Source organism: Sparus aurata, chromosome 14 (assembly GCF_900880675.1).
Source record: "Sparus aurata chromosome 14, fSpaAur1.1, whole genome shotgun sequence".
Taxonomy (NCBI): Eukaryota; Metazoa; Chordata; class Actinopteri; order Spariformes; family Sparidae; genus Sparus; species Sparus aurata.
The window spans coordinates 8,115,195-8,127,587 of record NC_044200.1 but is presented as its reverse complement, the minus strand read 5'-3'; the positions used below and the strand labels follow the sequence as shown (position 1 = coordinate 8,127,587).

The following is a 12,393-nucleotide window of genomic DNA, read 5'->3' as shown; positions in this document are numbered from 1 at the left end:
TTTTTGGGAACACGCTGCTGCACGCACGCACGTCGGCCGTGCAACGGCGGTTTACGATGAGGAATCTGTCTTTGGTCTTGTCTTTTTGATCCCTCTGTCTTGGACTTTAGCAAATCGCCGGGGTTAAAAAAAATGTCAGCGGGGTACATGGATTATATGCCGGAAGGTTGATGGGGGGGGGTGGGGGGAATCATAAGCCATTCAAGTTGCCTTCGGGATAAGGCTGTCTGTCTGACTTCACACATAAATAATGTCACAGGCACTAATTTACCAGGTCTTTGAAGAAGCCACGGCTCCCCGCTAATTCCCTTTGATTGGGAAATGACCTTCATTGTTGGACGCAGCGAGATGACATCTCCCTGGCAGATTTTTGACAGGGCGAAGCGATCAGACAACCCCTCGCCCCCCCCACCCCCCGCCCCGACTACATCCGCCCTCTCTCCCTCTCCCTCCATCTCTTCTCCCGTATACTTGTTCTGTTGGTTTTGTTTTGCGCAACGTCTTTTTCGAAAAAAAAAGAGTGCGGCTGTTTTAAGTAGGCGCTGGATTAGATAAATGGGATGTGACAGGTGTGACCGCTGCCTTCGAGATGCCTGCCTTCCTCGCTCTCTCTCTCCCTCCATGTATCCCTGTCTCTCTCTCTCTCTCTCATTTCTTCTAATAACATCGCCTCTCCTTCTTTCTTTTGCCTTTCACTATTCCATCTTTTCCTCTGACTTCTACCCACTTGCGCTCCCTCTCCCTCTTGTCTCATTACGTTTGCGTGCCGTGCCGGCGCTGATGCAACTCGTAATCACAAAGCCGCTCATTTGAAGTCTAAATTTCCCTAATCTGGAGAAGGGGAGAGGGTGAAGGAAGAAAATGAAACAACAAAGACCAGACGGGAGCAGGTTGAGCCATCACTTGGTCAGGTGGTGAGAGGAGAGTCTCTCGGTGTGGAGACATCAAAACACACTTTCCCAGCTCAGCGCAGTGCAGCTCAGCTCTCAGCCGGTGTCATGCAAAACTCACTGGCAACTTATTGAAGGCTCATCACTCCCTTCATACAGTAGACATAGACAGCTGTTACGTACATATGATCACTGTCCCTCCCTTGCAATGCACGCACAAGAACGCAGAGGAAAGAATCGGTCAATTATTGAGCGTGCTGACTTATTCAGAGTGTGGAAACACAGAACCAAGGAGAGAGAGAGAGAGAGAGAGTCAGTGAAGTGGAGAAGCAGCAAGTGATAATGGTCTGGTGTACCTCTCATACAGCGTTTGGCCACTGACAATGAAAGCATCGTCAATATTGAAAGCCTCTGCCCGGATTTATTCTTTCAACAGAACACAGAGGAATCATTTGAGACTTTTGAGTTTTGCTTTTCTGCTTAAATCAATGGGGTTTTTTTAGAGAAAATAAAAAAAGCCGATAGAAAAGAACAAAAGCGGAGGTCATGTGGGATATAGATGACTTCATCATGGACTGTGATCTCAGTATTAAGTTCCACTTCCACCAGCAGCCTGCAAGTTAATGATTAGAAAACTGTCTCCACCTTGATCCCGCTATAATGTCATTAACACAGCTGTAATGTCTCCGTCTCTATATCTGTGTGTCTCCCACATACGCACACCCACGCAGAGACCGAAGAACTGTATATTTGTGCCACCGTCCCAGGTGGTATGCTCCATATTGTAGTAAGATTAGGCAAAGATTAACCCCGTGGACCATTGACCCTCCTGTCTGCAAAGGGCTGAGCTGACAGGCTGACAGGCTGATTCCCTTGTTTCTGTAATTAAAGTGCCGAACACATGCCTTTACACACCTGCGCATGCATATGGAGGGACTCAGTACGTGCCTGCGTGTTTGTAGATGCATGGATACAGTGCATAAACTCATCTAATCAAGTATGTGTGACAAAGAGTTTGTGTTTGTACCGCCATGAAGCTGACGCCGTCCTCCTTCTCACTGTCACTGTTAATTGGGCTCAGCAGGCATTAAGTCTATCATGCAGGCAAGCCAAACAAACAGAGGTTTTATCGGGTCAAAGACTAAGATGCTACATGTTACTTACTGTAGAGGTTTTTCTCTTGATGTTAATTCATCCAACTCAATGGCAATCAGACAGGTAAGAGAAGGCAGCATGGAAGAAATGTACAACACAAGTTTATGCTTGTAATCAAGACCTCAGGAGGAGAGCACTATCTTGAAAACACCTTCCAACCAAGTAGTAGTAATAGGCTTGTTAGAACTGGTAGCTTGTAGGTAGACCTTATATGACAAATATGGCTGGTGGTAGAGCTTGCTTCTTAGCACCTTTGTGATGTCACTAAATTAACTTTAAGTTACTTTGCCCATTTAGCAGATGAATGTGAGAGCAGCCGACTAGGGGATCTAGAAAAGCACGTTCTTTTTAGATGAGCGGAAAAATTCAGAAAAAATTATATTTTTCTAAGGTAGCAATTTTGGAGACAATTGTGTGAAAGTTTGTTTTTATTCCTCCCCAGAGGTCGTTCAACTTCACGTGTTAAAGACGGTAAACTTTAAACAGAAGACAGTGGGATAATTATTCATCATGACAGCTTGGCAAAAGGCACAGAGCCTCACTGCGAGCTGTATATATTATTTTGTAGCTGACTGTCGTGCTGATTGTTGTTTTGTCAGCCCTTTCATGAGTTTATGGAAATGATTTGACACGGCTCCAAAGCTTTGTTTCCTGAAAAAGGATCTATTTTTTATGATTTCCGTGTTTGATGGAGTTGCATCCTCAGCATTAATTGTCACAAATCTTTGGACAAAAGTAGCGCCGTTGCTGAAACTTGGGCACGGGATTTGGTACAGTAGCGTTGGACGTCCCTCAAAGCCGAGCTGTTGACGGCTTTGTAATGAAGAGTTAGCGTGACTCGGAGAGTGTGCGGAGTCCTTTGCTGTTGTTTCATGTGCTCGTTCTGTCAAGTACCTCCAAGTCAGTCAAATGCAGATTCCAGAGGATGTGAGGGGGAGAAGAAGAAGAAAAAGTCTGCCCTAACTTGAGATAGCTGGCCAGGGATGACAGTTGGTTGCATTGAGCTGTGAGAAGGGGAGAATAAAGAGCAAGAGAAAAGAGAGGACGGAGATAATGAGTGGGCCTGTGCCAGCACCTCCCCTGCCTCCTCTTCCACAGTTTATTTACTTAAATGTTAGGTTATTGTTTGATTTAATAATGATCCCTCTCCTCCTTCCCTCCAGGAGCAAGACAGCACTAAGGGGAGCTCTCTGAGTCCTTACCCACAGCACAACGCTACCTCACCGGGCAAAGAGGAAGGTGGAGGCGGTGGCCGCCCCTGCAGCGAGGGCGGCTCAGCCGCGGGCACCCTGGGGACCCCGGAGAGACGCAAGGGCAGCCTGGCAGACGTGGTGGACACACTGAAACAACGCAAGATGGAAGAGCTGATCAAGAACGAGCCAGAAGGTCAGTGATGAAAGGGGACACTTGTGCGGCCAGATGTGTGATCCGCAACTCCTCGCCATCTCTCTGGCTCCGTGCCGCTCTTCTATCACATTCTGTTGTCTTTCTCTCTTCTGCTTTCTCTCTGTCTTGTTCTCTTCACGGCTCTATCAGTCTCTCTCTCTCTCTCTCTCTCTCTCTCCCTCTGTTATGAACCCATGCACATTCAGATGAGAGGGGAGCCTTTGTTTTTCCAGCACACAGACAGACAGCATCAGCTGTTTGGGTCTATTGTCCGCCATGCTTTGCATATTTATCACAACCTGACAAATGAGATGTATGCATGCATGTGTGTGTAGTGTTTGCTTGAGAGTGCAGAACGCCTGCAAACACACTTGGATACCTTAACAACTCTTAGTAACAGTGGCTTTAATTCAAAGGGACACTCACATTGAGATTTCCCTCCTGAGTGTTAAATGCATCTGATCCCATTTCCAAGTACCTTTGAATGTGAGGGCTGAGTGCATCATCCCACAGGTTACATACAGTGTGGAACAGACCGAACCAGATTTTTGCCAAAGGCTACATTGCTTAGCTCGATTAGCCACCATATTTCTTTCTCAAGTTTAGCCTCGGGCTAACAGTTGGAGTCAAGAGATAAAATTAGCCCATGGCCAAGTCTAATTCCTACTGGGCAGATAATCAGGGGCTTAAGTCACTATGAAATGCGTGTGATGGTGTTAATGTGATAAGGAGATTATCAACAGGTGTCCATCTCATGGGATAATATAAATAACATTGTGCTTTATTGGCGGACAAATTTGTCATGTGCTACACAGGGAGGTCAGTGTCAGCTTCAACAAGTACCTGACGCTGGTAGAGACTCACTGCCTTGCTCAGGGGTACTCATACAAAGCAGAATTGGCACTTTGTAGCTCAAACAAATGGACAGACCTACCATAACCCAATATGCAGATTTATCTTATTTTTATTTTTTTAACTGGAACTGGCCTAACTGGACCCGATCCAAAATGGGGTCAAGCTAAACAAACTGTTATAGACCAATATTATCATCTTTTACCAATTTTATTTTTGAGATTCAAATTCCATTCGTCACTTAATAGCGTACTTTTTTTTTTTTTGGAGTACTCTCTCTGGCAGTGATCCTGACAAACCACTCTTGAAGCTTCAGGTTGTTGAATCTTTTTTCTTCAGTGTAGCCAGAGTTGTTGCTAACTCCTGGGTTTAGTATGCTTCAATCTATTTCGATCCAGTTGGCTATGAGACATATCAGCACAAATACCTAAGACCCTTAGCAGTAAGACGAGACCCTGCCTGACCCGATTAGACTTAATTGGGACCAGGTCCAGCTCAGGGTTCCAGGCCGGCTCTCGTTTTCTCATTTCTTGAACCCATGAAGACCTCTAAAGCAGACATGTGCAATAACAGCCACTAGATGTTCTTATACTTCCCTTTAGCTTCTAAATCCACCACTGCTCTTCGCTAAGTTTTCTATTCAAACATCTCTGTATGCAGTGTACAGCCCTGTGCCCCAAAAGGTGAAAGAGCAGTGCAGCAGTGCGGTGTGTGTTTGTCTCTAAAGTGTAGGTGTTCATGTGCATGTGTGCGATCCTTCTCCGGCAGTACATCAACAGGCTTTCACTTCAAGCTGCGATGTGCTAACCTTATTTTCTAGGCTTTTTTATTTTCTAGGCTGAGACTGCTGGTCAGCTCTCACAGTCTGGTTGTTTTGATTCCAGTCAATAGAGAGGCCTGTTGTGGCACATTTTACCCAAAAAAAGAGTGGAAGAAAGAAAAAAAAAACGGGGCTGTTTGTCGAGCTGAGCTGTAATTGAGGTGTGTTTTGGGTTGTTCGCTGCTTCACTAGACCTCATGAACTGCCTGCACAGGAAAAAAAAAAAAACCCAGCAATAATGGATCTTTATGAGTCAGCCGGTGCAGAGAGGGAGAAGGAAGGACAGAAGAAGGAAGAGAAGGAGAGAGGAGTGAAGGAGAGAAAGAGCAGTGTCTTCACAGACCCCATTAGCAGAGTGCCACTGTGGTACGGCATCCAAACCAACCCGGAGCATTATCTGCCCTACGTTTAAATGAAAGGCGCTAACAAAAGGGCCCAGCGCCTCAAGACCCATCACACACACACACACACACTCGCACACACACACCCGCACACACACACACACACACACAAACTCAGGCCAAGCAAGAGAGAAAGGAAGAAAGAAAAGAGAGTAAAGGAAGAAAAGGGATGCTGAGAAAAGATGAAGAGAGGCAGAGGCAAATGGAGGGGGGGGGTGGGCGACGAGGGGCGGTATTGAACGCAAGATAGAAATCCCTTTTCTGTGCCCGGCTAGCTATTGTTTGGCTGTGTGGCTCACAAAGGCCATTAGCAGCAAACAGCAGGTTGGGATGAAAATTTAATGAAGGCTTTAATCATTATGAAAGGCCCTGGAATATTACTGCTCTCTCTGTCTCTCTCTCTCTTACACACACCCGCTCGCACACTGCTTCCAGCTGGATCAATGACACACACACACAAACACACACACACACACGGTCGCGCGCACACACACACACACACACACATTTCGAGTGTAGGAGCATTAACACCAGGAGGGATGTGAACAAGGGGCCAAAGACACGAAATGGGTCAGAAAACGATAAACATCTCGAAAGAGAATGAGAAGCTTCATGAAGGCACGCCCTCAGCTAGACATCTCACACACACACACACACACACACACACACAGTTAAGTTTGAAAGATATAGTTTTGTGTCTGTGGCTAGTGTTGCTCTACTTAGGCTAGATGAATGGAGAGTGGTAGTTACTAGGTCAGTGTGTGTGCGTGTTTGTGTGTGTGCTGGTTAAGCCGTTGGGAGCATGTATTCGGGTGTATGTGTGTATTTGCATATGTATTTGTGACAGAATGTGTGCGCCGTTGTGTTCAATGGGGAGGATTGCATTTGGTTTCATGCATGCAAGGTGTGTGTGTGTGTGTGTGTGTGTTTGCACATTATGTTTGTGTGTGTTGGCCTCTAATAAATGACTAGCCATGTTGTCCCCCATGGCCTGGCCCAACCATGCTCCACCGCTCTCCTGCTCTCTCCATTCATCTCCTGTCTTACTCCACCGGCCACCTGCTACCCTGGAGATACACGCTCACACTCTCTCTCACACACACACACACAGGCACATATATGTGCAGACGCACACACAAAACTGCCAGCCGCTGCCTTTAATAAATTCTTTAGGAGCGACAGGGAGGAAGAGCAAAGATAAGAATGCCATGACACTGCCTTGTGTGTATGCGCGTGTGTGTGTTTGTCCGAACATGAGGCGGCTTGGCGAGCAGCTCGTGCTGGAGTGCGTGTGTGTGTCATTACGTGGAAGAATGACAGCGGAGTCCAGAGCGCCTCGGGAGGCGCGGGGTCGAGAGGAGAGCCGGTGCTAACACCCAAGAGAGCTGGCTGCAAAAGCAAACACACACCTGTGCAGCTGAAAACACACACGCGCACACACACCTGGACAGTTCCCTTGGACTTGCCATTTAACCCGTTGCGACCTCTGTGCCACAGTGCAAGGCCTAGTGATAATCTATTAGCCCAGCAGTGGGAAAACAGACTAGATAGATAGATAGATACGATAGATACAGCAGATAGATAGATGGATAGATACAGTAGATGGAAACGGTGAAAAGAAAAAGAAGAAAAACGAGGGAAATTAAAAGGAGGAGAAACGGCACTAAATGGGGCACAGATGTTCCTCTCGGCCCCTGGAGTTGTGCCGCCGCTGCCCTGGACTTTCACCAGACACTCAGCCTCATTCCTCCTCTCTTCTCCTCTCCTCTCCTTTCGCTCCTTCCCTCTCTCAGTGGCAGCTTCGACTGTAAGTGGCTCACATTAAGTGCCAGCTGAGCTCCGTTGCTGGACCCGTCTGTTGACCCTCTGCTACCCAGCTACAGCTACCCGTCACTGGAGCTCCACAGCCTCTGGGATTCTTTTTTCTTTTTTTTTTTTTTGGCCTAGTGTAAACAGGAGTAAACACAGAACAAACCTTTAGCAGTTCATAATGCAACATGCATAAAAAAGAAAACACCTTTAAACTGCTTTTTTTTTTTGTATCAAGTTACTTACTTCTTATTTCAGTGCAGCAGCCGGCGTCGTCAGTATTCCTTAGATTGTACTGACTCCCAGCATCAACACTTTACTTCCCGTGACAAAGAACCTGTGATAAGAAATATGTATTGACTCAGCTGCAGTTGAAAATGCATTAACGTGGCAGCATTTTCCTTCTTTAACGTCCGATTTCAATAATGGCGTTTTCCTCACCGTAAAACAGTCAATGAATTAAACAAAAGGCATCAAAGTGCTCACTTTCTTGAAAGCTGACAGCCAGTTTGACAAAAAGATTGTTTTTGCTATGAGAAGGTAATCAAAACAAATTCACAGTGAGCTTAATTATGAGGCTTTGCTGGTCACTTGCACTGGGTTAACAAATGTCAATATTCTTGTTGTAAAATGAACCAGGGTGCAGCTCCGGGGTCAGTCCCCGGTCTCTGTTCTTTACTGCCTTGATCTGGACACGTGCAGGGAAACAAGAGACACACGCGCACACACAAACGCGCACACACTCATACACAGCGCGCAGGTTTACAACCGAAGCGGCAACCCCGAGGTCAACCAGAATGGCGTTTTTATGGCTGAGCGTACTTGCTGCTCCGAGGCACTGGTTTCCATACTGAAAATGCCAAGTCAATGACAGATGTCACACAACACACGCACACATACGCACATACGTGCACACACGCACAGCACTTCATCTATTTTCAAGGCAGGGAGGGAATCCAGGGCTTGCTTTTAGAGAGCACTGAGGCATTTTATAGGACAGCACTTAGGCGAGGCCATTGTGCCACACAAGCACACAGTGGCCGGAGCTCCCTCACGCCTCCGTACACTCCAATGGGTGACAATGGGAAGGGCGGATACATTCTGCCAAGAAGAAGGAGAGAGAGAAAGCAAGGGTTGGGGGAAAAAGAGCAGGAGAAGTGGAGGGATCGAGGCAGTCTCTCGTTCATCCGTCCATCAGTCCACCCCCTCCTTCACTTTGCCTAATCCCTCCACGGCTCTGCTATCTGGGGGGCTGTGTCAAACACACATGCACACACACTATAAACATCAACAATAGCATATACAATCCTTGCAAGTCATCACATGGACCTGCACCAGATGCCTAAGGGGAAATTTTGGACTTTCAACGCGCGCACACACACACACACACACACACACACACACACACAGAGCAGCAGGTTCACAGCCTTAGCGTGGGAGCGGGCGAACGTCTTTATGTGATTTCCACCCTTTGTCGGTAATTAGTTAGTTGTATAAATTAACGTGAAGTGCAGCAGGACTCTCACAGTCATTGTTTGTCGCGATCATTCTTCTTGCGCTGGGAAAAGGAAGGCGGATGAAATGAAACAGGGGAGTTTGAAAGAGAGAAAAGAGAAAGTTCGGGTGAGTGAAAAATAGCAAGATTTTGCCTGTTCGCCAATTAAAGGTCTCTAAATACGCGATCAGCACTGGCTAAAGAGAAGTTGACATCATGCTTATGAGGCTAACCCTGTCTAGAACCTCTTACTTAGTAGATTTGAACTCCTTGTGTTGTTTTTTTAATACTATGCCTTGCCCTCGTAAGTAAAAAAAAAAAAAAAAAAAAAAGACTTCAGTGGTGAAACCCAGACCTTTTCTCCTCAGAAAAGTCACAACTTTAAAAAAATAAATCCTTTCGTACAAGTAAAACAAACTTTGAAGCAATGCAGAGAGCTGACACCACACGTTACCTATCTAAGAAAACCCGCTCCTTTTTTTGTTTATGATTCTTCCTCGTTACCAGAGTGTCATTGTGTCAGTTAACTTCACCGCATTTGTAGTAGACGGGGGCACAATCATCATGGATATGGCCCACAATTCAAATCGAGTCAATTCTGGGGGTTTTTCCCCCTTTCGTGGCATGAGAAACAGGCAACGTCATGGGGCGAACCTGAGGCCTATTGTGGGGCCGGCCATTGTTGGCTCGATGAAAGGCGCATTCAAGTCACTTTTCTTATTGAATTGTTTTGCGTCTGCTTTTCAACGTGGCATTCTCTCCCCAGCCTTGCACGAGACAATCAGTGGGGATGAAACTCCTTTCTACCATTCTTCCCAGTCCAGATGAGTGATATTAAGGAGATGAATAGTGCGTGTGTGTGTGTGTGTGTGTTTTAAGGGGGGGGGGGGGGGAGCAGTGCCCCAGCTTTTGTCCAATACATGAGCATAAAGGGGCTTATAGAGAGGAGAGAGGGTCCTGTGGTTTTCCTGATGGTGTGTGTGTGTCTGTGTGTGTTATTGGCCTCCCGGCGTGGCATTAAGTTAAGGACAAAGGCCTGAGGTTCATGAATCAGCCAGGGCTTCCATAGCTTAGCCATTGTGACCTACAAGCAACTTGACTGTCCTACAGTGCACTGTGTGTACATGCATGTGTGTATTTGGTCACCTGGAGATGGAGCATATTTATGTGCACAATGTTGCCACATTAGGAATGTATCCATGCATTTCCTGTCTGGCATACACACCATATGAATAAGTTTGGGAGTGTGTGTCTGTGTGAGTCAGATTGTCCCACATAAAGGCCTCCTGTCACCGACTCCCAAATATTAGACAGGCCCCAGTGTTTTGGCATCCACCCATTCACTTCCATTCAGCACCATGTCCCATGACCAAATCAGCGGAATCCATGATTTATCTATTCAGCTTTCTCATAAACTCTCCTCATTTGCACGCCCGTTGTTTTTTCTTCCTTTTCTGTGATTTTCCTTTCTTGGTCTTTTCTCCCATTCCCATGGAGAGACAGAGGAATGTTTTTATGCTGCAAAATGGCCGCAAGATGAATGAGTTTTGTGTAAAGTGCGCAGACTTTCATTTGTCTCTCCATTACGTTATCAAAAGGATATGAAATGCAGCTGAGAAATCTTAAAACTTTTCACTGGGCACTTAAGCAACCAAACCACTCTGAGAAACATTGCAGAAAAGGAATTACTGCTGCGGGTTCAACAAGTTTTCAAAAGGCCAGATGACTGCATCAAACACTTTCACTTTGTAAGAATAATCTTGAGAACATATCATTGAACTTCCATTAAGTAGTTCACTGACATACCAGCACTTACTTTATGAGTAGGTGGATGTTGCATTTTGGAATGAAATGCTTGATTTTTTATTTTGACATTGAGCCACAGCACGATATAAAAAGGTGTCACTCTGCTGTGAGCATTCCAGACATATTTGCATGCAAATGTAATTGAGTGTGCGTGAAGGCGTTTCTAAGTTAACTTTGAATAAAGGTGGAGGTTCACGACTTTGAATAGCGCACTCAAGTTTTTTTTTTAGATTTTTATGTTGCGGGGTCAATTTCAACAGTTGGTTACGCTTTATTTTACGCCTTACTTTCCAAGAAGGATTCCTGGAAGGAATTCATTTGGTCCTCATCATAGACGAAGTTCTGAAACAGTTTTTAAGAGATTGATTTGCTGTTTTGGCTTTTGAAGCATAGGAAATTGAAATTCATAATGATTATTTCCAACAGCATTTCTCATATACAGTGTACACTAGAAGGTATGTTTGACAAATTACACATTTGTTCCATGTCCTGCTGACTTTTGTGCACCAACTTAAACCTCACAATGTTAAGTCAGTTTCTTCTACATTTATGTAACTTCCAGGAATCAGTATATATAGAGGAACAAGTAAACAATACTGAAAGTAGGGCTTTGAAGATACGGTGTTTGAATAAGTAAAACATAAGCAAATCAGCCAGGTTAAACACATAAAGCTCCGACACCTGGCACGACAACATGATCAAATGCAAATGTCTTTGCACTTCCAGATAAGAGTGAGATTAACGTAATCTATTGTGATGCAAATCTACGTATTCTGTTTTCATGCATTTGCGTACATGTTTATGTGACCTATATAAACAGGTCCTATACTGTAGGTGCACATCTATACTTTGATGGCAGCGTGTAAGCTTACCGTAGGCTATAATGTACTTTAAATAGACTTTAAGTAAGCTTTATGTGAGAGCTTATTAGCTCTGACTGTTTTTGCAAGAGGTTCAATGTGTTACTCACAATGCATACTATGCTTATCTAGGCAGGTCTGTGTGTGTCTTAAATGCCACATACTGCATGTTAATATTCATGTGTGACCGAGTCTGCACCCCAGTTTCTCTGGTATAATCCATGTAGGCTTGTGTACAAAGTAGCACAATCTTCTTAGCACAATTTCACATCTTAGCTCCAACACACATGTGAATGCATCCGAGCTGTAGTCCCCGCTCACCCATGTCAGCAGTGTCCAGCGGGATTTAAAGCCTGACATGGATGTAAAGGCGCTCTTAACAGCCTAAGCGGAGGTGTTGGGTTGGTGTGTATCACTTCATAGCTCTTGTTAGATTGTCTGCACACACGCACGCATGTACAGCATGCCGCCTCAGTGATGATGACGAAAGGCACCAGCCTGCTTGACCTGACCGAGGAGCCACAGCTACCCATGATGCATTAGGGATGGCAAATGGACGCATGCCAGTGATCCACGTAATCACCACCCCCGGGCCACCCTTGCTGTTTCCACTTCCTCTTACGTGACAGATATCAAGGTGGCGCGCATACTGTTGTGTGGCTTTAGCACTCAGAGCGCAACAAGTCAGTCAGATAGTTACTCAGGCACTCAGTCTTTCAATATGTCAGCCAGTCAGCAAGCAAGGAAGGTCCTACAGTGCGCCAGCGAGCTTGCCAAGAAGTCAGCCACTCAGCTCCTCAGTCTTGTACAGACATCCATTCAGTGAGCCAGAGAGCCAGTCACTCAGCCGTTCTGTCAGCCAGTCACTGCGTGAGCCTTTGAAGCCATGGGGTCTATATTAATTAACCCCTGGCTGCCT

At 45.7% G+C, this 12,393-nt stretch overlaps 1 protein-coding gene across 11 annotated transcripts in view; it reads left to right on the top strand.

Moving 5' to 3' along the window:
- sox5 (SRY-box transcription factor 5) overlaps positions 1-12,393 on the top strand; it is a 91,211-nt gene that overhangs the window by 17,526 nt on the left and 61,292 nt on the right. For all 11 annotated transcript variants that reach the window (XM_030440053.1, XM_030440050.1, XM_030440046.1 and 8 more), the window contains exon 3: positions 3,209-3,431. In XM_030440053.1, the coding sequence (XP_030295913.1) occupies positions 3,209-3,431 (223 nt within the window). The remainder of the gene's footprint in view (positions 1-3,208; positions 3,432-12,393) is intronic.